This window comes from Echeneis naucrates, chromosome 24 (assembly GCF_900963305.1).
Source record: "Echeneis naucrates chromosome 24, fEcheNa1.1, whole genome shotgun sequence".
Lineage (NCBI taxonomy): Eukaryota > Metazoa > Chordata > Actinopteri > Carangiformes > Echeneidae > Echeneis > Echeneis naucrates.
In genome coordinates, this window is record NC_042534.1 from 8,919,303 (window position 1) to 8,944,373 (window position 25,071).

Sequence of the window (25,071 nt, forward strand, 5' to 3'; positions counted from 1 at the left end):
AAACACAAGATATCACCTCTTAGATTACAACAACTTGTATTTGCATGCATTTTTGACACTAGCACTAAGTCTCATCCCAGAGAACCGCACCAGCAGGATGGAAGAAACTGACCCTGTTACAGTCACAGAAAACATGTTGCCTACACAACCTTTGATGTTTAGCTTTACACAACATCAAAACTCACACTATAAAAGATTATTTGAGAAAGATTATAGCTTGCTGGCTGGTTACAATACAATGACAGTATCGTTGCATAACTTGTTTGTGCTCACAAGGCCAGAAGTGTTGGAGAGTTAAGATTATCTTTCATTAACTCAGACGCAGTGAGGCTGCCTTTGAGGCTCTCACAGCTCTCAGCCAAGGAATCAATCTCAGAGTAATTAAAGGAAAACACTGTGCGGTAATTGCTACAAGTGGGACTGGAAGACATGACTGGCGTGTTCAAAGATTCAAGGTCATTTGCCACAGACTTGTACAGGGTTTCCCAGTCTGAGAGGCAGAAGGGGCCGCTCAGGTCTATGTCAGGGACGGATACAGGCGACTCAGAGGTCACTTCCATCTCCAAGCTGGGCACCAAGTCATCGAGGTCATCTCCTTTTAAGTCCTCCAGAGCCTCCTCTTCTGCACTTGAACACAGGAGGATGTTGGAGTTGCCCAAAATGGCTGCAGCAGGAATACAAGGGACATCATCCATGTCTTGACCACTAGGGACTTCTGCAGTTGCCCTGTTGCTCTCAGCCGTTTTTCCACTCTCTAAGATGGACAGCAGCTGTGGGGAGGCCGGGGGATCCTGCAGCATTGTGTTATCATCATTTTCGTTAACCTCCTCCTCCTCTTCGTCATTTTCAGGGAGTTTGCAAGATGGTTTGTGGGAGGCTAAGACCTGCTCTAGTCTCTCCTTCTGTTTCAGCAGGTTGGCTATTTCTGTCTGAAGGGCAGATTTCTCTTCCTCGAGATTGTCGGTCTCCTGAGGTGAGGAGGGACAAAATCAGAGAAAAGAAGACTCAGTATTAGGGAAGCATGAAAGCACTGCTGCCCTATGGTGCTCTGCAGGCTTCCCTGCTGCGCTCCTGTGATCTTTAATGACTAGTGACATGCCATATAGCTCTGTAAATGCCCTCAGCTCTGTGCTGTGTGAATGCTCTCCATATGATTTCGTAAAACAAGATACTTACAGCTTGTAGGGTGTCTATCAGCTCCCTTCGTCTGTTACGACACTTTGCTGCAGCAATTTTGTTCCTCTCCCTCCTGATCCTCCTCCTCTCCTCCTCCTCTTTGGAAGGCTGGAGTCAATCAGAAATAACCAATGTAAATCTACCTCCTGCTGGGTCTTCTCATATCAGCCCTTGGCTGGCCATGTAACAAACCACAAAACAATGAGTGTTGCATTGTAAACTTGTATTTCTGATCTAGGGTGAGTGCAGACTCCTTCAGTTGAGGCGTTAAAATGCTGCACTACTGGCACGGCTCAGCCAGCCTCGGGAACGCGCATTTTGTGCAATTTCCTATCCCATTCATAAACGCTGCTGTGCTCCTTTACTCAAATAGTAATTAAGACGCTGCACCAATTAGACACGATCCAGCCACCTTATGTGCCACTCGCTGCAGCTATTTACTGACACTGCTCACTGCGTTTACTTCAGATGTAAAAACGTGCATCTTTTCCATTTTCTTTCTTTTTTTTAAATATCGCGATGATTCAGTTTTCATACTCATCTCTATTCGTGTGTAGGACCAATATAGATAAGAATAGGGTACATATGTAATTTAGGAGCAATATAGACTTATTGATTGGTTGGTTGGTTGGTTGGATGAATGAATGAATGAATGAGTGAATGATTAGCTACCTTTATTTCTGACAGTGAAATCACATTGCCTCCTCCTCCTCACCCCGTTTTCTTGCATAACCTACCTGCTCCCTCTGCCCTTTCCTGCCGGAGGGCTTTGCCTTGCTTGCACCTGCCGGGGCAGACGGCTGAGTCGCACCGCTGGTTTTGGTCTTTGCACGGCCGGACGACGGAGAATCAGATGTGATGACTGTCGGCTGCACCATCCACCTCAGATCCAGCGAGGTTGAAATTGCAGTCACGGTCGGAACAAAAGAAGCCGCTGCACTAATGTCACTGTCCTGGAAAAAAAAAAAAAAAAGAAACACACACACCAGAGAGGTTCATGCATGTATTCATTCAAACGCCAGTTTAGCTTGTCTGATAAATGAGCAAACGCGTCCACAGCTGACCTTTAGATGTGCACAAATGTTACATCAATCATTTGGCCGAGGAATGCCACACAGCCGAAAATCACTGCAGTCGAAACATCCATCAACATCAGCTACAAAGTCCAATCATCAAAATCTTATCTCTCATGTTCATCATCATCATCATCATCATCATCATCATCATCATCATCATCATCAGTCTAGAATGAAAGGTCACGCGCAAGAGTGAAATAAGACTGAACGTCTTCACGGATTTCCTCCACAGAGACTACAGACTCTGTGTTTGCATAGAATCATTTTAAAGAAAATGCTCTCTATGAAATCTACTTGGGTATCTGTGTGGAATCTGAGGAATGCCACCCATTTTATCCCCGTGCATCAGTTATTGTGCAAGATTTCATTTCAGGAGGAACATTTCTTGATCCGCTTGTACCTTGGCGCTGTCCACTGATGATGAAAGCGAGTCAGGAGGATGCTGGCTGCACCCAGGGGTGTCCCCGCCAGGCGATGCTGTGCTACAGCTGGATGAGGAGTCGAACTCAGTGCAGGAGTCTGGATGCATGTTCACACCTGAAAAGCATAAAAAGATTGTTTGTCTATTCCAAAGAGCGGGCAGACAGCTAAACGCCTACTTATATTCCATTTGCCAGCTTCATAAATGGTAACTGTGCAGATAGTGAGGAGGCCCGCCTTTTATAGTGAGCTGGAATTTTATGAATGAAATCTGTGTGGTGAGACCAAACCATTTCACAGAGGGAGAGGCGAGGGGGGAAAGAAGCAAGCAAGTGCTTTCAAATTTCATTTTGAAATCGCCAAATGGCCAAACAGCAAATGTTAATCCATCTCTTTAACTAGACCTTATTTTATTTAGTGAAATATCAAAAAGCATCGAGCATGTGTTAAGGGACACCCCCGCCTGTAAGAGGTGCCCATCGCCATGAATGAACTACGTCATCTCATGTATGCAGCATCTGCATCATATGCATCATGTCCCCTTTACGTCCACATATGTTCACGAGACGTGTTTCGATTGCGTTTAGGCGTTAATAGCAGAGGCCATGTTGCTGCAGGTGAAAGAAAGTGATCGCAGCGCAACATCTTAATAATCAGTTTAGAAAAGGGAACCTGATGTGTTAAATACTACCTGTTCCTCCTGAGAATCACACATTATAAAAATGCTTGTGCCGTCTACAAATGCTTCAGTCAAATGTTACAGGTTGGAGACAACTGGCCCACTTTATATTTTGGAGTAATCACGTTAACTCCAGCGTGATTTAATGAATGCAAAGCTCCCGGTGCGTCGGCCGATCACTTATGAGCTAATAGGTGAAGTGTCGTCCATGCATTGCATTCCTGTCCACTTGTCTTCTGCCATCTTGCAGAGCTCCAGCAACAGAATTGTTGCTGTAGTGAAGTAGCCAATCGCCGAATGGACCGGGCGAGCCATATATGGCGTTTCCGGGCAACAGGGGCGCGCGGTGGCGTACAGAGAACGCGCCGACGGACGTGTGGCTGTGCGTGGCCCACTCACTCACACTCACAAAAGAAAGTGAAACATGAGCTCCGAGGATCGGCCGTCATGTGTCTTAGTCTACCTGATAACAGCGTCATTAGCAGCGGCCTGGATGACCACGGAGTCGCTACTTTTAGGACATGGAGGAGGGCAAACCTCTGCATGTGGCCCACCTCCACTGCAAGAAACCATTCTACGCACATATTCATCTGTAAATGTGTGCTATTTTTAATTTGCAAAAAGCATCACACTGATGGACTATTGCAAGAAAATTGGAACTATTAGATCTGTGTTTTCTCCAAGTGGGCGATTACTTACTGATTGATTGGTGGCTTATTTCCGTGTGAAAATCACCTATGAGACATCAGCCTACTGTTTTTTGATTTGTTTTTTTGCCCATTCGTGTTAACTCAGTTTATTGGCACTAATTATATAAGCGCTTTTGCATTGCCCAAATCCAGCTAAGGGGGCCTTATAGGGCTGGATATGCTATATTTAGGCTTCAGATGACTTCACAGATTCTCTGAAGTGAAAGGGATGGATTGTGGAGAGGGGGGCCCTCGCCTTGTTCAGGGGGCCTCGCTCCCGGCTGCTTCCCGGTAGTCACAGCCCCCTCCGGGCTCGTTTACCGGCACATCATTAGGTGGTCCATTTGAGCCTATTCAGTCACTGGAAACTGAAGACCAAAGGGGTTCGTAGGTCGGACTTACCAGCAGACACCCCACACTACAGCTCAATGATTCGTTTTCATCAAAGCAACTTGAGCGTGAATGTGTACAAACCAACCGATTCTATTTATAGAGTGTGACATCAGCGTTCAAAGTTCATGTAAAATAGGCGAATAGGTCATTTGCTGATTATGCCCTTATTTTATGCACTGTTGGTGATTATGCTGAAACCTTTGCAACAAAACAAAGCGTCTTAAGTTACTCATGAACAGAGTAAATAAATAAAAGCATCAACAAACATGCTAACTGAATAAAATTAGCGTAGGCTGTATTGATTTTATTTGGGGCACTTCATAGTGTGGGTGTAACTTACCAAAAATGTCATAACCATAAATGTAATGAACTAAGTTGCAGTGTGTCTGGTCTATAGGATGTCGTCCCCATCTAATTGACCCTACTGCTAGCTGAGTGATTTTGATTGGTTTTCTTTTTGATTATTTTTTTGATTATTATGGCCACCAACTAGTTAATGCCACGCGGAGGATTTGCTGAGTCTCTTAAATAACTCCATAAAGAGTTTGGTCTAGACCTGCCGTGTATGTTAAGTTCCTTGATATAACTGTTATGATTAGGCTGTCTTTGAATTTTGAATTAAATTTGCTTTGCTTTGCTTTAGTTATAACTTCTATCTTATACGTTTTATTTCTTTGCATTCGTTTATCCTCGCCTGCTGATAACTAAAAGCGATTGGTGTTGTTTGTTGTCATTGCTTGCGTCCAAATCGCTGATATGGAAGCTTGATGTTCTTGCCAACCAATCAAATAAAATAGTCAAACAAACCAGTGGACAGACGGGTTGACGGGTGTCCTGTTTCATTCCGCTGCTCTGCAGGCTCCGTGGAGCGGAGCGCCGTCTGAGACAGGCGCCGCAGGCAGAGCTCCCACTCCGCTGCGTTTCCGAGAAGGGACGTTCTGAATCATTCGCCACGTAATGACGTTTTAATACGATGGCCAGATGCTGTCTAGCCGGTTTTGTTTTGATTTTGTGGAGTGGTCTGTCTCTATAACAATGACGATCTATGTTGCCAATGTTAATTAAGGACGTCACTGACGCGAAGGGGTGGAGTGTTGCTAAGGCAACCAGGAATGTTAGACAAAACACGCGCGGGACACAAAACACGACTCCTTTAACCTACATTGATGCTCTTTCATACAATAACACTATTATTAAGTCTTTATCAATTATATCTGAATGCAATTTTTAACAATAGTGTGTGCCCCGAGGAGGGGCATTTATAACTGATCCCATGACAAATCACAGAAAATAAGGGAACTGTCATTTGAACGTTATTCTGAAGGACTGAGGATTTTTGCATCTTATCTTTTTTTTTTATTTTTTTTTTATAAATGTTAAATCATGTGCTAACTATAGTCCTGCTTTTAATGAAGATGTTTCTGGCAATGAAAACATGCTGAACAGAGTCAGTAGGCCTAACTGAAATAGTTGGATTTATTACAGCAAAAAGCATGTTGGCTGACTCAATGTTTATCTACATTTGAGTGGATTGCAGATCACAAAGGGAACGGCGTGAGGATTCCCTATTCCAGTCTTCGGGAAAGACCTTTACAAACATGTTTGGACATCCCCAAGAAAAAAAACTGCTGTCGTGGAAAAATACACCCCAGGAACCTGTTATCGCTTTACCCTGCAACTAAACACACCCTTGCTTGGATTACACACCAGAAGTACAAGCACTGCCTAAAGGCACAGTACATGCGTAACTGCCTCTGCTCTGACATGCATCTGCATGGCACGTTTATCGTGTGTATATATATGTATATTTGCTTTTGATCCCACACAATTTGTGCACAGTTGTCTCCTGTAAGTAAACAAAATCCATCCAGATGAAATAGAACAGTGTTACATTTGAGAAAATGAGGTGATCCTCCAGGTAAAAAATTACTTCCCCTCCAGGTTAAACTTGCAGTGAAGTTATTTTTTTTTTACTTCAATTTAGCCAAATAGTTTTGTTTTGATTTTTACCCAATTCCAAACACATTATAATGGCTCTAGACAACAATGCCCTGCACCTCATTGCTCATTGTTTGAGTGTGCGTCAAATCTAAATTTTTGATGCTGAAAAACTTCTTATACAAGAGCACCCTGCAATTTATTGTTCAAACCAGAACTTGTTGAAAGGTAAATGTCCTAATTTCCTTCCTCTGTATTAGCTGTACAAGTGAACTATAAAATGCATTAAAGCCTGTCTAATTCAGATAGATTAAAAAAAGGTCTGCCCTGACGCCCACTTTAATTCTTCTAAGGAATAAGAGTGATTTAAGGAACCATTCAACAGGGAAGTCTAAAATAAATCAACAGTGTGGGGTTTCGTAAGTTTGTTCGGTTCACGTTGTCTCAGAAAAGACTAATCATTAAGTTCAAATTTGCTTTTGATGCACTTTGATGTGTAGGTTGTACTTTTGGTGACCATTATCCCAGTTCTCCAGTTTTCACAACAGCCTCTGTGTTTGTTGTGTTACATGTCGTCATGTCGCTGTCCGCCAATCTAGGAAGGAGTATTTCCCATCAAGGCCCGCCCCTTATACAGGATGCACCATATTTGGAAAATTACGTATTGGGGATCCCGTTACTGGAATATTCCAGTTCTTGAGGGTGAATTTAAGAAATATTGATAAACACGATGTTTTATGATTGTGAAAGGTGAGTGGGCATTGTTTTATGTGCATTTAAACAAAACAGAGGGTGTAATAATCAGTTTTCCCGCGTTGTTAGGTCGATGTTTTGGTGTTTTTTTCCTCTGAAGGCCACTCCCCTTCCTCGACGTCATTCAGCCGGCCGCTCAACCTATAAAAGGCCTCCGTTTCCTCAGAGCTGGCAGACTAACTTTCAGTAGCAGAGCAACGACACAAGGAAACAGATCGGGAGCAACACTGTAGAGTTTTTCAACAAGCCCATTACAGGGATTTCCTTGTTTTTCAAGTTCACTTACCCCACCGCAGGGTTTGCTTGGATCTCTCTACTTGTTTTTGGTTGTTTTGGGAACGATGATGTTCACTGGTTTCAACGCGGAGTGCGACTCTTCCTCCCGGTGCAGCACCGCCTCCCCCTCCGTGGACAACCTGGGATACTACCCGTCACCAGCGGGATCTTACTCTAGCCTGGGATCTCCACAGTCTCAGGTACGTCCAGCCAAATATCTTTTTCAACTTTTAGCACGATTTAAAGCCTACTTGATATCTAATTAAATGAACGGCATGACAGAAGTGACTAGGAGAGATACATCTCACTTAAGGCATTCAATAAATTATGCGCATGAACTTTTAACATCGGGTTAGAGAATAATAAATGTACTATATTGACGGATATAGAATGACAGAGATCACTTCCGATGACTGTGTTTGAAAGGGCCTCCTGACCCAAGCACCACACAGTACAGGGCAATTTTCATTCATCCACCTGGAAACTCTATAGGGAGAGTGTAACGTCATAGTTGACATCACATGGATATTTTTAAACCACCCAGCTTTTAAATAGACACCCTGCTTCATTCATACACATTTTGTAATGTTGCACCCCCCCAAAAAAAAAAAAAAAAAATCCTGAAAGTATATCAAATGTACTGATCTTCTTTTTTCATTCTCTCCAGGATTTCACAGACTTGACAGCATCGAGTGCCTCCTTTATCCCAACGGTCACAGCCATTTCCACAACCCCAGATCTGCAGTGGATGGTCCAACCTTTGGTCTCATCAGTGGCCCCTTCTCACAGAGCTCACCCCTACAGCCCCAGCCCTGCCTACACCAAACCAACCATGAGATCTGCAGTGTCCAAGGTTCACAGTTCTACCAAGAGGGGCAGAGTGGAACAGGTAATTATCATCCAGCCATGTATTTAAAGTCTTGCTTAATAAGTAGTAAATCCTCTCTTGCACTGCTTTAAGAATCATAAAGCTGAAGTCTAAACTTTTTCCTGCATTATTTGCAGATTTCACCAGAGGAGGAAGAGAAGAGAAGAATTCGCAGAGAGAGAAACAAGCAGGCAGCAGCAAAATGCCGCAACAGGAGGCGAGAGCTTACTGACACTCTGCAAGCTGTAAGTATGCCACAGATTTCCCATCATTCATCATAATCTATTTCTCACCACAGCTAAAAGCACTGTTGTCCAACAGCCAAGTTAACATTTTCTTCTTCTCTTGCCATTGCAGGAAACTGATCAGCTGGAGGATGAGAAATCAAACCTGCAGAACGACATTGCAAATCTTCTGAAAGAGAAGGAAAGGCTTGAGTTCATTCTGGCTGCCCACCAGCCCATCTGCAAAATCCCCTCAGAGCTGGACACAGATTTCCCAGTGGCTTCCATGTCTCCTGTCCATTCCTGCCTCTCCACTGGGTTGTCTTCTCAGCCACTGACCACCATCTCTGAGGCATCCGCCATCACCTCCAGCCAGCCAACCTTCACCTCAACCTCCAACTCCATCTTCTCCAGCAGCAGCAACTCTATCCTCTCCACCACTACCATCTCCGACAGCACGGTCAAGATGACAGACCTTGATGCCTCTGTGCTGGAGGAATCTCTGGATCTGCTGGCAAAAACAGAGATGGAGACTGCACGGTCAGTGCCAGAGGACGACCTGTCCAACTCCCTCTACACAACTCAGGACTGGGAGCCCCTTCATGCCTCAGCCAATAACAATGACTTTGAGCCCCTCTGCACACCTGTGGTGACCTGCACCCCGGCCTGCACCACCTACACATCTTCTTTTGTGTTTACCTTCCCAGAGGCAGAGACCTTCCCCACTTGTGGCATCGCCCACAGAAGAGGAAGTAACAGCAATGACCAGTCCTCCGACTCCCTCAACTCGCCAACCCTTCTGGCCCTTTAAAGACTTCCAAAAACAATAATACTTCCTATCAAGCACATTTTCTTGATTATATGAGATAGATGTGCTGATCACAGGGCTATGGAATGGACTTGTACCAGAAAACAAATTATCTACAATTTTATTTGCCTTTATCTATACTTGCCTATTACACCAATGTAGCAAGTTATAAAGCATGTTTCAACTAATACCACCTGATTGTTTTATGGGTTACTATATGATTTTTATGGTGCTAGATAACAAATCTCGTTGTAGTATTGTTGTGTGTTCAGAGCAATAGCATTTATTGATCCAGTTTATTTTCTGGTTGATGGAAAGTGAGAGTAATTGTGAACCTTTTGTGAAACTTTAAAAACTGACGTGCTTTGTCTTAACCATGGTCTGAGTGGTCTTAGTATGAAGTTTTCTGTGAAAACATTAGTGGTTTTAATTTATGAAAGTTCAATTTATTTTTTTACAGAGAGAGAAAAGATGAATGTCGTTTGTAAGAGATGTAAATAAAATAGTGATATTTAAATCTGACTCATTGTGCCTGGTTTTATGATTATAAAAAGAAATGCAGTCTATTTTCTCGAGTTGATAGAGCAGCATCTACACTGAGAAACAATTAAAATAAAATCTAAAATTAGCTTGCTTAAGGAATACATGTTTTTCCTGCAGCTCCGCTGGCTCTATTTATTGTTCCGTCTGTTGCCAAGGTTAACTGTACGTCAGGGTTCTTACGTCAGTGCGTTCTTTCCATTTTTTTAATCTGCAAGCATAGCGCGTTGACGTCACACTTCCCTGCCCAAATATGGAGCTGAAGGTGGACCCGCCGCTGTCTCTCAGCTGAGAGCGGACATACCTTCTAGATCAGACACCATTTTCCACTAAAACACGGAGCCCTCACGAGTTTTTCCTCCCAAGCATCTACTCGGGAGCGGCGTGACGTGACCTGTGGCATGCTGGCAGGACGGAGGAGAAATGACAGGCGTGGAGTTCCATGTTTCTTCACAGGTTTATGCTGCACGACAGCCACTGCAGACATTTTTGGTTATGCAATAGTAGCAGCATTTAGGTTGCTTTACTTTATTCTGCTCTCTAGGAGGGTTTGAGTTCGCTTCCCACAAAAAGACGCTCAATGTGACTTTACTGCACAGTGCAATAATAATAATAATAATAAAAATATATAAATAATTCATAAACTCAAAGCAATCTGGACTTCACCTACAGTAGCTCTTCCTGCAAATGGGGTGGACCACTTTGACATGCCACTTTGAGGTGCAAAGCGTCAGTCTGCACAGTGGTATTTTTATTCAGCCTGTTCCAAATCTTCTTTCCCACCAGACCGACTCGATACAGTAAATCCACCACTTCTGGAAGCACAGCCGGGCCGAGATTATCACTGCCAGTACCAGTAACAAATCAGAAGCTCCTGTTTGATGAAGAGGTCACACGTAAATACCAAATTCAGTAGATGGTGCATTATCTAGAAACATCATTTACAGACAGTGCAGTATACTATCCTTTGTCACTGACTGTGAATGCAGTGTAAATTAGCATCAAAGGGTCTTAGACCCATACAAAAAAATACAAATTACAATAAGCAAGAAATCATAGGCCTATCAAGAATTATTATGCTATGGCACTATGTGTCTATGTGTTTTTGTATGGAATGAACACACATTATTAACTCTAGAGTCATTAACTCTAAGGCAATCCCGTCTCTTCCACTGTTCCTAAATGTATTATTCAGAAGACCAAGTTATTGGTCACAATACTTGCAAACCGGTCATTTCATTTCAACTTAAAATAAGTTAGTTATTGTAATGTGGAATTTATGTGCCATTTTTCTGCTAGGTTTAATCAAACTGATGATTAATAATCATATTGGGTGATATGTTGAATTACAATTTTGGCTCTTCAAGTTCAACTTGGTAGCTTTGTCAAAACTTGTGTCTTGTGAGTCTTTGCAGCCTCTCCCTTGGACTAATCATTCTTTGACCTCAGTTGCCTCTTTCGCCTTTTATCAATATTGAATTTAATGAAGAATCATCAGAAAGTGCGTTGCTTCATGGCTGATAAAGGAAGTGCGTGGTGTGTGCACACACCGGACTTGCTGAATAAAAAACTGCCATCACACAATCACTGTCTTATGCTGACGTTTGACTTCTTGTAGTGCAGACACACCCTTTTAAGCAACATTGACATAAGAAGTTATTGTTCTGCTTCAGGTTTGGCTCTCAGGCTGGTTCACCCATGGTAAAATTCCAAAACAAATAGATAAGATTGAAACATTTGATTCAGTCTGATGCAAGAATTTAAGTTGTAGGAATGTAATTCTACTGCTTATTTAGTTCTTCCTGCAGTAAACCACACTTTTTAAATGCTTGTGTTTTCATGAAGCCCACTTGTTTTGTGTGACACTGTTGCATAACTACTGATTTCTGAGTACCTGTTTGTTTTCTTTTGCACTTAAGCAGAGTTTCTTTTTTCTCAATTAAACCTCTATGTGCGACCAAGCAGCACCTAATAACTCTGTCTATTAATACCTCTTTGCTGGCCCCAGGGAGATGGGCTAGCAGCAGAAATAGCAGGTACCTATTGCTTCTTTTAACATCAGCATCAACAGCAGTAAAATTAGACCACTGTGACGCCAACCTACGTCGGTGCTGCAACCCAGGGGAGGAAGGCAAGCAGCATACGCTTGATAGGAAGAGAGGAGGAAACTAAGGCGAGTGAGGAGGAGGAGGAAAGGAGCAAATGATGAGTGTATGAGGATAGCAGGGAGGGAGAAAGACAGAGGATCCCTGGCTGGGTGTAACTGTGAGCAGAGTGATGATGAAAAGGCCAAGTTTGCCTCAGTGACACAACAAAAAAGGGCTGTTTGGCTCATCTCTATGTGACAGAAATCCATCCCCTGATACCTTTTCTTTGTTTAGACAGGTTATGAAAGCTTTCTCCCCCCTGCAGTGGAGTGTCTGAATTAGACAGTAATACAGTTATCATGCTAAATGTACTAAAACGTGCACCCTGCATCTGTTTTGGACACGTTCCTAACCATATTTTACAATCATAGCTGTCAATAGAGTGACTTCATTGGACACAAGGCAAATATTACATTAAATAAACAATATATGGCTATTAGCATGTGTTTGCTTTTTAATTTAATGCCAGAAAGTAGATGTGGCAACAAGAATGACTCATAGAATGACAGCAGTTAGTTGGAGGGTGTGGAGACACCTGCACCAGCATTCACGCTTTTTATGGAAGTGTCTGCTCTGCAAAGCAGGAGTTTCATAATGGAAAGAAATGCTGAACCTGTGCCAAGAGGTGATACAAAGGTCAGTGATTCAAAAGTGATATTACTGAAGGAGCTTTCCAAGTGGCTTCCACACCTTATCACACCCTTCTTAAATTATATAAACAGTAAATTACAGTGACTGAAAGCGGTTACAAATGAAGTAAAGTTTAATGACAAGGAATAACCTTTGCATTCACCACAGTTAAAGTATCTAAAAAGGTAGATTAGCCAAAGGTAAATGAACATAAAGTTTTGTGGATCGCATGTGTGGTCTAGAATATCTGCATCGCAGAGGAGCGTGTGGCATGCTATTCTTAGAGGTTATTTGACGCACTAAGATACAATGCTGGAGGGATTTCTCGATCCAATAATTACTGTTCAGTCAGTGCCAGACTCCCCACTCGGCAGCCTGTTCTCGTCTTGTCTCGTGGGATCCGTAACAAGGATGTTTCCCTGGAAACTGGACAGCTCTATCATATGTAATTGGGTAATCCCTGAGCTGCTGACAGAAAAATAATAGCTTTTGGGATTTTCAAAATACCCCAGTCAACACTGAGCATGATATATCTGTTTTTTAATCTGGATTTATCAGCCACATGTTGGAAGGATTATGCAATTATGTTAATATTACAGATGCATTTCACAAAAAATCTTTAACTATCAATAATATAATTGAGGATAATTTAAAAAGATCAAATAAATTGGAAAGAAATGACTTCTACTCTTACAAGAGAAGTAGTAATATAACAACTAGACGGGACAAAAAAAAAGCAGTCATAAAAAGGTATTTTTTTTACCATGACTACTTGAATTTAACTGTTGTAGCTGCTGAAATATGCAAAAGTATATGATGAATCTTATGTAGTTTTCACAATGGTGAACTTTTTCGCACAAATCTTCCCACATTGTGTCACTTACATTTGACTAAGGACTGTTAACATTTTGACCTACGAGAGGTCCCCAGGTTATGTTTGTGCTGCCATCCATGTCAGAGACCTGCTGGAATATTTTAATAACCAGAGATTTTTTTTTGTTTGTTTGTTTGTTTTGTTTTTGACTAATTTTTATAGATTTCAAGCATGTAATTGCTTTTTTTAAACATATAAAGCTAACCATCTACTATATGTGTAGGATTTTGTTGTGCTGTATGTGAGGAAGAAGACTGTAACCCCTTTTCTCTCCCCTGTTCAAAAATGTTCTCTGCTGTTTTATGTGAATGTCTTCTGTTTCTTTCCAGCTTTCCTTTAGCTCTTGGGCAGAGAAATTGAGCCCATCATCACTCACACTGTGGATGAGAGACAGCTCATGCTGTCTGGTTGGTGTTCATTTAGTTTTTTGCTATGGACCTTTAATGTTACGTTGAGATAGATGTTCCCCACAGAGACTCATGTTCCTTATCAGTTTTCCTATCTATGCATGTCCTACCTGTAGATTGCACCAGCACAAATCTTGTCTCATTTGTGATAAAGGAGTCCCACTCTGACTTCTGTTGAATTAGCAGAGACCGGAAATTGGAGTCTTATCATCTGCTCCATGTAACCTTTGGCCCTGAGCGCCTTCCTTTGGCTCTCCTTCCCTTTCCTGATGAAATGCTCTGCCCTGTGTTGGTTGGACCTCCTCAGAGGAATAGTTATGGACAAAATCCCTTTCAATATATCTCCTTATAAACACCTAACGGAGAGGATAGGCCACTTTTATTATTCCCCTGAATGTTTGCGTAACGCAACAGATAAAGTGGATTAAGCCAACCACAGCCAGATGTCCAGGGTGAATAAAAGTTATTAGATCAAGCACACCATTTGACTGAAATATCACAGATTGGGTGTTGGAGCGTCCTTCTCCCTCCAGGCCAGGGGAGGCGCTGGTGCGCTCCGTCAGGTCGGCTGCGTGAGCCGGAGCTCGGCGTTAAGCTGGTGGGCTGGCACGGGCTGGTTGGTCGGTTGGTTGAGGGGTAGCCATGGCTCGACTCGCTGCGCTACTGCTGTTACCGGTTCTCATCGAATCGGTATTCTCAATTTCTTTCTTTTTACCGGTCAACTCAAGAAAGTGTTTACGGGAGGAGATCCATAAAGACGTCCTGGTCACGGGGGAGTATGAGATAAGCGAACAGGCGAACACCAAAACTAATCTGAAGGTGAGGACGGATCCTTCAGCTAGCCCCAGCTAACGTGTCCGAGTAGTAAGAGGCCGAAAGGGCTTCAGGATTCAAACATCTGCACGGGAAAACAAGTGAAATCAGACTTTGTGTTGAAGATAGTCCCAGCTGTTCGGCGGAAGTGTGTGACAACTGTTGTTAGCTTTGAAGCTAACGGAGGCCCTGAAGCGCCCATCTTCCTGCTGTCAGCGGCTAATTAGCCGGCTAACGTCGGCGCTCATAATCACCGTTTAGAGTCCTTTAGTGAATTATCTTTTGGACACGCAGTTAAATCTGTGCGAAAGACGGTTGTGTGGCGGACGGTGGGTGTTAAACTCCCAGCCGTGTGTTGTGTGATGTGAAGCCGTCAGGCAGTGCCGTCGGCCGGTCTCCGCTGCTGTTACACGTCAGTCTTAGCGTCGGTTCAGATGGCACACGCAAGCTAGCGGTATTAGCATGCTAGCTGTTAGCTCCCACTATATGCTAATAAGAACTTTGTATTTAAATGAGCTGGACACTCTCAGCTTCTCCCGTACGTGAGTCTGATCTCACCTTATTAACCCGTTTAAACGCTACAAAGGGAGAACTAATAATGCTGTGTGATGCATTATTTATGTTGTAACAGCTGTCAAGTGAAAACGTTAATTGTTGGCTTGTATTTGAAAGCAATGCCATTAGTTTTTTTTCCTTCAGTGCAGGAAATCGTAACTATTAGAGATCGTGGTTATGGTGGGGGGAAAAAAATCAGATGCTGTAAAAAAAAAATTGCTTATTTTATGCAACCATCATCAGGCTCTCATTTAAAATAGAAAAAGCAGTACATACTTTCATCACGACTGCTGGAAATACAAATGGTTTTGAATTTTCCTTTATTTTCTTTTTGTAATATTTTTTTCAATTAAGTCACCATTTTGATTAATGGTGTTATTTATTTTCTTGAACTTTGTAGATCACAGATTCCTCCAGTCACACTCTTTATTCCAAGGAAGATGCAACAAAAGGAAAGTTTGCTTTCACCACAGAGGATTATGATATGTTTGAGGTGTGCTTCGAAAGCAAATCACCTCTGGGTAAGTGTGTAATTCAAACATATCTTTCGTGAATTTTCTTTCATTGATCAAGAACCATAAATATTAGGCAGCTATTTTGTTACTGTGCAGTTATTTGTCTTCATTGAACAAGAATTGAGTTATGCACAGCTTACTTCAATTTGTTCAGAAGCAAATTATGTGATATGACCTTTTAGGGTGTTCCTTTTTTGTTATATGTATACATGGTTACGATTTTGGTGATGGATGTAGATTTGTGGAAATTATCGTGTCCTATAGTTTCCAAGGCCATGCAAAGAGACTACATTCAGCAATGACTTTGTGATAATGACACCAACAAAAACTTTTGTAACTCTCGAAATGGATAAGGTTTATACAACTAGTGACTTAAAATTCGAATTTCAAATGAGTGCATAAAATGGTAAAAGACTGGGTCTTTTTAATCAGGGACTGGAAGAGTACCAGACCAGCTGGTCAATCTGGACATGAAACATGGTGTTGAGGCCAAAAACTATGAAGAGGTAAGTTTCAATGTTGTTGGTGTTTGTTTTTTTTTTTTGTTTTGTTTTGTTTTTTTTGGTTGCCTTTGACGCATGATGATACTGTAGATAAAAGAAATGTGTCTGTTGGTTGGTTAAGCGTAAGGCATCCAATGGTCATGCTGTAGGAGTTTTACTAAATTCAATAGTAGCCAGCATTGCTCAGCCTGATGGAAGTGTTAGGTCTCACATAATTCTCCTAAGTACATGTTAAAATTGGGGTTGACATTCTTTCAGATCAAGTTCTATGGACAATTGGAAAGACTCTGAAGAACTGCAAATTGACACACTTTGTTAAATGCAGTATATATTATAATCATGATAATGGCCCTCATTTATCAGAGTAAAATCAAAGTGAGCAGAGATTTGTGGTGCATATCATCTTAACTCTAAAATGCATGACATCTATATTGTTGAGCTGTGGTAACAAAAATGTCACCACTGCGATACATTTATATCACATGAAGTACTTCCTCCTCATAGCTGCTGCACAGAAATTAGCAAACAGGGAAATGAGTAGAGGAGGTTTTCCACCTTTTCATCATTTAAAGTTTCCCTGTACATGTTGTTTTGCATCAATGTATGCATGACTTAATATTCGTCCTTAATATGGGTTACCACTTGGCTGCCTCAGGCAGCACCTATTAAGCACCCAAATAATAGAGATCTCTGAGCTGAGAATCGCCTGCCCTCCCACACATGGTGCGCTGATCATGACGTTCTGTTCTGAGTGATTATGTGGGTGTTTAGGGATTGCTCAAGTGGGTTTGCCTCTGTGTGGGCAGCTGGGTGGAGTTGAATTTGCATGTGTTTACCTACGTAAGTGGGTGTGCTAACTTGAATAGATTCGCCACTTGCTGCAGGAAAGACTCCCTGTCGGTTAAAAAGCTTTTGAGAAAATATATTGCATTAGCAGGTACTTCTTCATGCTCTGATTTTTTTTTTTTAATCTCATGTGAATGCTTCATCTCTGGCAGTTTTGTTTAATCTACTCATGGCTAAATAATACATTTCTGGTGCTGCTCCATGATTCTAGATAGGAGTTTGATTAGTCTGGTCCAGATCAAACAAGAAGTGTCTAGTGTTTGCTCTTGTCCATTTACATATCAATGAGACTTGGTTAAAACTAATTATAAATGGTAAGTGACACAAACATATTTTCTCAACAGTTTTGTTGACTTGTCTTGTCTCATCACTGCAACAATTCTGAACAAATCCATCAATAAAATGACAATAGACTGCTGAGTTTTGCAAAGGAAAGGAAATTTCCAGCAGTATAACATCGAAGACAGTGATTTCTGTAATATTTTAGGTAAATTTTCATTTTGTTGCGTCAGCAGCTGAATTTCGCCATAAATCAATCATCTTAGTTTGCTGAAGATCAAGGTTAACCTGTTTCTGAGTTTGTCTACTCAACCCTGGTTAGTGGAAAATACCACATTAATGGTTTATGCTGGTGGTGATAACACAGCTAAGGGTGACACCTGCTGGACAACGTTTATAACAACACTTTACACAGCACTTTTTCTGTGATGGGCTCCTTAGGCATCACTTTTCAGTAGAATTTATTAGCCTCTATTTTGTCCTTCCAGATTGCCAAGGTGGAGAAGCTGAAACCTCTTGAAGTTGAGCTGAGGCGACTGGAGGACTTGTCAGAGTCTATCGTCAATGACTTTGCTTACATGAAGAAGAGGGAGGAGGAGATGCGGGACACTAATGGTAGGAGAACACGTTTCATTTAGCTTACAGAGTACCTAAATAACTGCAAGGACAATGGATAGTTCATTTAAACTGGTACTGCACTAAAGTAAATATAACTTTTCTTTTTATCAGTAGTTTTTACCATGACCAAAAAGTCTTTGTAGTGGTCCAAAAATACACTTCTTTTTTTTGTCTTTTTTACAATTTTGCAGAGTCCACCAACACCCGTGTGCTGTACTTCAGCATATTCTCCATGTGCTGTCTCATTGGGCTGGCCACATGGCAGGTCTTCTACCTGAGGCGCTTCTTCAAGGCAAAGAAGCTGATTGAGTAAAGCAGCCCTTGGTCCTAACCTTGGGGGAAGCTACTTGTTGGTCAGCCAATGCATCCCAACAACTACCCTCTTTGGACTAGCTTCAGCAAACAACAGCAAGTTGAGTTTGAGGGGCACAAATTGTAGTTTTCACAGCTGTGAGGGTACCAAGGTTGTCCTCAAAAAACAAAAAAAACAAACAAAAAAAAAACCCAAACAAGATTCACCTGCTTATTTGGAGGGTTGAAACATGAAAAGCGCTGTAGGGAGAAATGCACTGTGAGACATGGGGGGTGTATGTCACAGCAGTAGTGATATACGTCCATCTCCATGGCACTTCACGTTTCTTACTGCACTGTTTTGAATGTTGCAGCTTACTAAATAAGAACTTGTTAGTTCAATCGGTTCATCAGTTTGATTTTGAGCTCACTTTGAATGGATGTGCCATGAGCAAATGTCTTTTGCCCTCATTTTGCTGTGCACATTCTTTACCAAGCCAAGCAGACTAGATTCTTGGTGGCCTTTGATCAAGTGAAGGCTTGAAAAGAAAAAGTTGTTTATCTTGATGAGAAAATTGGCAACCACTGAACTTCTGTGTTAAGTCATTTAATTTGCATACATATTTGGTAGCTAAATTTAACAGTTTGTCTGGTTTGTTTTCATATTGTAAATGCTACTTAGTTGCTTCTATAGCTATGTTTTTGGGGAATTGTGAATTGTATAATTCTTAGTTATAAATTAGGTCACCCCTATTTGGTCTTGCACGTTATTTTGTTTTTGAAACAACAAAGCATCAGTCTGTCACCAATCAATGATCACCAGAAACCAAAAACCTTGTTCCATAGGAGGGTATTAACAGCATCACTTTTATGGCTCCGAGCGATTTAATTTCAATGATACAGTTCATATATACCTGTGCAAACTTTGTGCTGCAGTGGCTGGAGGTGTTGAAGGAAAATGTAAAGTAACAAACCCAAACATTTTCCCTCTGTCGTTCACATCTTTGTACACTGGTAAATATTATTCTTTTCCAAATATTACTTCACAAGTACAATACTTGCAGATGCATCCAGCGTGCTTCTTTTTGTCAAAGATGCTTGTGAGGCTTGGGTTAAAGGGGATGTCGGTGGTTGGAATATTCAGATTGTTTTTGACAGGGATTAATTGAGGCATATGTCATGGGTACATTTTTAACAATGAACATGCGCGTTGTGCGCAATCAGCGATTTTTATGTTAACTGATAAATTTTGTAAATTTGTGTTGGGCTTTTATTCAATAAAATATTGGATGAATTTACATTAGTTACGATGTAGTCTATCATGCATTTCCTACTCGTAATGCTAATGTTTGCTAGTTTCAGACCAAATCATTTAACCTATACACACAATGTATATAATGTAATCATATCACAGCATTACGAGACGTACTCAAATCTCTAAAGGAGGAAGTAGTTCTATAATAAAAATTAATACATATATTTAAATGACACAACGCTTACTTTTTCTTCTGGTTACATCGGTGACTATCTGTCACAATAGTGAACAATAAGCTTAATTTTAAACTAGAAATGTGCTTATCTACAAATTTATAATTTGTCATCAACTTGTCCAGAAGAGACATGAGCAGTTTGACCTGTTGGGTGTAAATGGCCAGGTGTTATTTAGAGACACCTTGGACTCATCAGTCACTTGGAAGATTTTTTTTATCTAAAGCAGCAAATTACCATCAAACGTGAGGAGGTGAGTAATCTTAATAGTTTGACAACACAGAGGGAATTCAGATGACATAAGGTATATTCTTTTTACAGGTGCTGTGCATGGTTTCCTTCTATCACCGAGTTACTGAATAAAACTCATTGTGTCCATCCCCAGAAACAACACAGGTGCACTAAACTGCTTAATGTATTCTAACTTGGAACATAAGAGATTTGAGATTTGGCTCATTTCAGTATCTTTCTATTCTTTTTCATGATTTTTACAGTAAAGATCCAAATCTAGTTAGACACGACTTAAAGCCCGTTTGTTAGATGAAGTCGTGGTGCTTTCTGACGAGCTCGGCTTCCGGCTTGATCCGACCAATCAGGTCGCAGCTTAGACTTCACGACCCGGATGTACTTCTGAAGTCCTTCCTGTTTAAACATCCGTACGGTGGAAGTGTCATGCTCGCTAATTAGACAGCAGGTCCTTCTATAAAACAACCATGCCGAGTCCGGACCTGACGGACAGAGTCGAGGCGTTTCTGTCCGACCTGAAGCGCGGAGGCAGCGGGACGGGGCCGCTGCGAGGCTCAGCCGAGACGGCCCGAGAAACGACGGCCCTGCTGCGGAGAATCACCGCCCAGGCCCGGTGGAGCAGCGCAGGCGAGTCCGGCTGCTCTGGTTGTTAGTTGGATTCAGACTCAGTCTGTCAACACAGCAGCTTTGGTTTGTTTGACCCAGCAGGTAGACTGACACGGTCTATGTTTGCTGTGTGAAGCAAGTCCCTTAAAGAGAGTTGGTTTGAATATCTCAAAAGCTTCATTTTGTTCCATATGTTTGATTGTCATTAAAATGCTGTCCCTTTCAGGAGATCTGATGGAAATAATCCGTAAGGAGGGGAGGAGAATGATAACAGCCCAGCCATCAGAGACCACTGTTGGTAACATGATTAGACGGGTACTAAAGATCATCAGAGAGGAGTATGCCAGGTATTTAAACAGCTGTGAGAAGTTGACAGGTAAAGGACTGTTAAACCTCTGCAGTAATTAGCACGGCACACAGCGTCCACCTTGACTGGAGTAATTTTGAGGGGGTTTCCCTTCATCTGCTTAAGTTTTTCATTTTTGGAGTCACTAGTCTGTTATGAAAAATATGTACATTACATAACAGAGAGTAGAGAGTGGAAAGATATGGAGCGGAACAGATCGACTAATGAAGAGGTTTTTTGTAAAACATCTGGGCTTGATTGTTAATTTTTACGCTTCAGATCTCGAGGTAAGAGTGAAGAGACAGACCAGCAGGAATCTCTCCACAAACTGCTGACCTCTGGGGGACTCAGTGAGGACAACTTTAGACAGCATTTTGCTGCCCTCAAGGCCAATGTCATTGAGGCCATCAATGAGTTGCTGACTGAGCTGGGTATTTTTTTTTTTTTTTTAACGATAAGCTTGATTTATAAATCAAATGTCCAATAATTATGCTCAATGTCTAATCTGTGCTGTTTTTTTTTCACCCCTATCTGCATGATTTCGTTCTCCAGAGGGAACAACGGACAACGTTGCCATGCAGGCCCTGGAGCACATTCACTCTAACGAGGTCATCATGACGATTGGTCGCTCACGCACTGTGGAGGCCTTCCTCAAAGACGCTGCACGCAAACGCAAATTTCATGTCATTGTGGCAGAGTGTGCCCCATTCTGCCAGGTAGCCGAGTAGATTTAAAATTACAGTTTGTTTTTTTTTTTTTTTTTGTTTGTTTTTTAATAACCAAAAAACAAGAACATTTGGTGTTACTGAGATAGTGATTGTTTTAAAGTGTCATAATCTTCTGCTTATTTGTTCACCTCTTACCAGGGACATGAAATGGCCACCAGTCTGTCAGAAGCTGGCATTGAGACAACTGTGATCGCAGATGCTGCCATATTTGCAGTCATGTCTCGTGTGAATAAGGTATTCAACAGCATAGACGACTTGGAAACAGTAACGTCTTGGTATTTCGTTAACTTCGGTGTTGGCCAAATCTTTTCAGGTCATCATTGGCACACAGACAGTTTTAGCTAATGGAGGGCTCAGGGCAGTCAATGGGACACACACTCTGGCTCTCGCGGCCAAGCACCACTCAACACCTCTGATTGTTTGTGCTCCAATGTTCAAGCTCTCACCTCAGGTAAGGAGACGGTCTGCTCTGTCTCTCTATTAATTTCTGCCGAAAATAAATGACAAAGAAGTCCAATTTGTGTCTTCAGTTCCCGAATGAAGAGGATACCTTCCACAAGTTTGTATCACCACACGAGGTGCTTCCATTCACTGAAGGTAAGCATATTACTAAAGTACTTTTGAACATCAGCTTTTAAGCATTTGGAGTAAATCTTAACTTTTCCCCCTATTCTTGCAGACCAATATACTAAAATTGATGTTCATATTGATTCATTTAATTAACTCTGCTTATTGTTTGCTTTGCAGGTGAGATTCTCTCAAAGGTGAACGTGCACTGTCCAGTCTTCGACTACGTGCCGCCTGAGCTCATCACACTGTTCATCTCAAACATTGGAGGACATGCACCGTCATACATCTACCGACTGATGAGTGAACTTTACCACCCAGAAGATCATGAACTTTAAACTGTGTATTTAACAAATAAATCAAATGAATAATTCAGTTTCATTGAGGTTGTGAACTCCTGTTTGCTGGCAGAGTTTAATCTTGCAGTGTTGTGAGTAATGGATTATCTATCTTGGCTGCTGTAGGTAGTTTGACTTCCATCAATGTCATTGAAACACAAATTTCCACAGTTAATCCTAGTTCCACATGGTGAGTCAATTTGTCACTGAGTGGAGGAGCAAACTGGTGTTCATAAGTTTTAACTCTTCATAACTTTTTTTTTTTGTGCAGGTACTAATTTCAGAGCTGCGTGGAATGGGTATGTTCAGTTTTTAAAATTAATAATTAGCCTTCACTAGAAAATGCACTTATTGTGCTCTTAGAGAAGAGACAAAATTTAGAATAGTTTAACATTTAAATGGCAGAGGCTTGTCAGTTTATATTTATTTATTTTATTTTTTTTGTCATGCAGCCTGTTGTGTTTTGCGAACCATGAGTGCAGCCGTTGTGCAGGACATGAGGTTTTGACAGGTCGGTGTGGTGGCTGATGGTCTCTGGGTGGAGGTGGTGTGGAGCAGCTCATCTGTGCTGGGACTGATGGGAACAAGCAATTTTCCCAGTAGTTTTGGACTACAGGCCTGCGCCACCACACACACGCTCAGTGTGTGACGTCGTCTCCCAGTCTGGGAGTTGTTCACAAGCCCCTGATGACGAGAAGTCATCATCAGGCTGAATGTAACGATACAGACACGTCTGTGGAGGACAGAGTTGGTCTAGGACCCTGAAGTTAACTTTGATGCTCACTGTTATTCTGTAGACTTATATTAGTCTAGTGGGAATGCACTGCTATAATTACTGATTTGTGCTGCTATCTATACAAAAGAAACTGAAAAATCAGACCAATTTACTCTGAAAGTATGTCACTTTTATATTTTTGGTACATATGAAAAGTATGGGAAAAAAAAAATCAGCTTCAAAACCATTTCTCCACACATCCACACATTGTGATGGAGAAATAGCTTGCATGTGTTGTTAGATTTACACCAAGAAATTGGGCTGTAATGAGATGGATGGATGGATGGATGGATGCAATTGTTGTATCCAGCCACCAGGGGACTCCCAGTCCTGCTTTATCTTGAAGAGTGGCATGGCTGACTAACTGGGGGTTTTGCTGTGCCTGCCAAGTGTAACAGTGTTGAGTGGTTGGATGTGAAAGCTTGCAGGGACGAGGGTCAGAGGGGACCATGTGAAGGGTTTGGCACCCCGCTATGGTCCAACAGAGAGAGAGCATTGTTCTCTGACCCAGATTTCTTGACCTGGAACTGGAGGGGGAAAAAAGGTCATGGTGAATGGACGCAACAACATGGCTCCACTCCCCACTGGCCGGACCATGACATCATACAGCTGTCAAACTGCATTTAATGACACTTTAAAGTCTTCCGTTTAACATGTTGTATCTGGTCTCAGTCACTCAGAAGTACAAGATAATGGGCAGGTTGTGGCTGGTCGATACTCCAATTTATATTATCAATAGAAATGATCTGACTGTAATTCACCACTTTCATAGATCAAACTTTATTTTTAGCAAAAAACATCAGCAGTTCCCCAATTACAACTACATCAACCTTGTATTGAGCAAGATATAAAAAAACAATAAATACAGAAAAGAATATAAATATTACTGTTATGTTTAAGCTAGAAAAATCGTGTTAAATCTTTTATTTTTTATTTTCCCAAATCTAAGGATTTCCGGTTGAACAGTATATTTGTTTTCGTGGTGGCTTAACCTTTCATCTCATCTTGTGACATCTTGCATCCATGTTCTTGAGGAGGTATCAACAGTGTGGTATGAGACAGCTATGCCCTTGAGGGTGCTCTGCAAAATGATTTGAAGTATTGAATCAATCTGACAGACTGGGAAAATTCATTATTTGAATTTAAAAGAACAAACATCAAAAAGCTAATGATATTTATATACAGTATATAAAGTCACCACCCTCCCAGGTATGATGAACAACAAAATGATGCTTTCAGTGACATCATTGTTAAGGACACATCTTATATTTCTCCATGCCAGTGTCAGTATGTTGTGAAGTGTTTTCTGTATTTCTTCATGCCATGCTCTTCAGCACTAACCCATCCAGTCATTTCAGGCCTCTCCAGGAGGAAACCTCCGTCAGTCGCCTGCCGTCAGTAAACTGCTCAGTCTCTGCAGCACAGAGGGAGACTCTCCCTGTCCTCTGAGGTAAGCCTCACTTTTCTCTTACCTGGCCTGCTTTTGTGCTCCTGCCTTTGAGCCCACAGCCTGCTCGCTGGAGCTCTATTCAGATGACACACAGATGCATTGATGTGTTTTTCTCTGACCAGCAGGCTCATTAGCATCTCAAACACATCCAGTGGCACAATCACATTTACGGGTGTGTCTCGCTGAGGTCTCGCTTGTCATTTCTCTTT

General features: G+C 41.7%; 4 protein-coding genes across 5 annotated transcripts; 3 read left to right on the plus strand and 1 right to left on the minus strand.

Annotated features, from left to right (window-relative positions):
• Positions 1–269: 269 nt before the first annotated feature.
• LOC115038092 (proto-oncogene c-Fos) lies at positions 270–2,781 on the minus strand. Its single transcript, XM_029496924.1, has 4 exons — positions 2,633–2,781; positions 1,914–2,115; positions 1,177–1,284; positions 270–968 (listed from the first exon to the last, which is right to left on the minus strand). Exons 1-4 carry the CDS (start codon positions 2,779–2,781, stop codon positions 270–272), a joined length of 1,158 nt encoding a protein of 385 aa, XP_029352784.1.
• Positions 2,782–7,314: 4,533 nt separating this feature from the next.
• fosab (v-fos FBJ murine osteosarcoma viral oncogene homolog Ab) lies at positions 7,315–9,822 on the plus strand. The gene is made up of 4 exons (XM_029496278.1): positions 7,315–7,600; positions 8,068–8,289; positions 8,406–8,513; positions 8,626–9,822. Exons 1-4 carry the CDS (start codon positions 7,466–7,468, stop codon positions 9,301–9,303), a joined length of 1,143 nt encoding a protein of 380 aa, XP_029352138.1. The 5' UTR covers positions 7,315–7,465; the 3' UTR covers positions 9,304–9,822.
• Positions 9,823–14,484: 4,662 nt separating this feature from the next.
• tmed10 (transmembrane p24 trafficking protein 10) lies at positions 14,485–19,621 on the plus strand. Of its 2 annotated transcripts, none has more exons than XM_029496267.1 (5): positions 14,485–14,717; positions 15,667–15,791; positions 16,224–16,287; positions 17,898–18,024; positions 18,219–19,621. In XM_029496267.1, the coding sequence occupies exons 1-5, from the start codon at positions 14,541–14,543 to the stop codon at positions 18,338–18,340; spliced, it is 615 nt and encodes a 204-aa protein (XP_029352127.1). In that variant the 5' UTR covers positions 14,485–14,540; the 3' UTR covers positions 18,341–19,621. The 2 variants fall into 2 exon arrangements, with proteins under 2 accessions (XP_029352127.1, XP_029352126.1); XM_029496266.1 differs by having other exon boundaries at positions 14,489–14,717; positions 15,667–15,787; positions 16,214–16,287.
• Positions 19,622–20,457: 836 nt separating this feature from the next.
• On the plus strand, positions 20,458–22,680 carry eif2b2 (eukaryotic translation initiation factor 2B, subunit 2 beta). Its single transcript, XM_029496741.1, has 8 exons — positions 20,458–20,679; positions 20,885–21,005; positions 21,284–21,435; positions 21,557–21,720; positions 21,871–21,966; positions 22,046–22,183; positions 22,263–22,329; positions 22,480–22,680. Exons 1-8 carry the CDS (start codon positions 20,520–20,522, stop codon positions 22,635–22,637), a joined length of 1,056 nt encoding a protein of 351 aa, XP_029352601.1. The 5' UTR covers positions 20,458–20,519; the 3' UTR covers positions 22,638–22,680.
• The last annotated feature ends 2,391 nt before the right edge of the window (positions 22,681–25,071 follow it).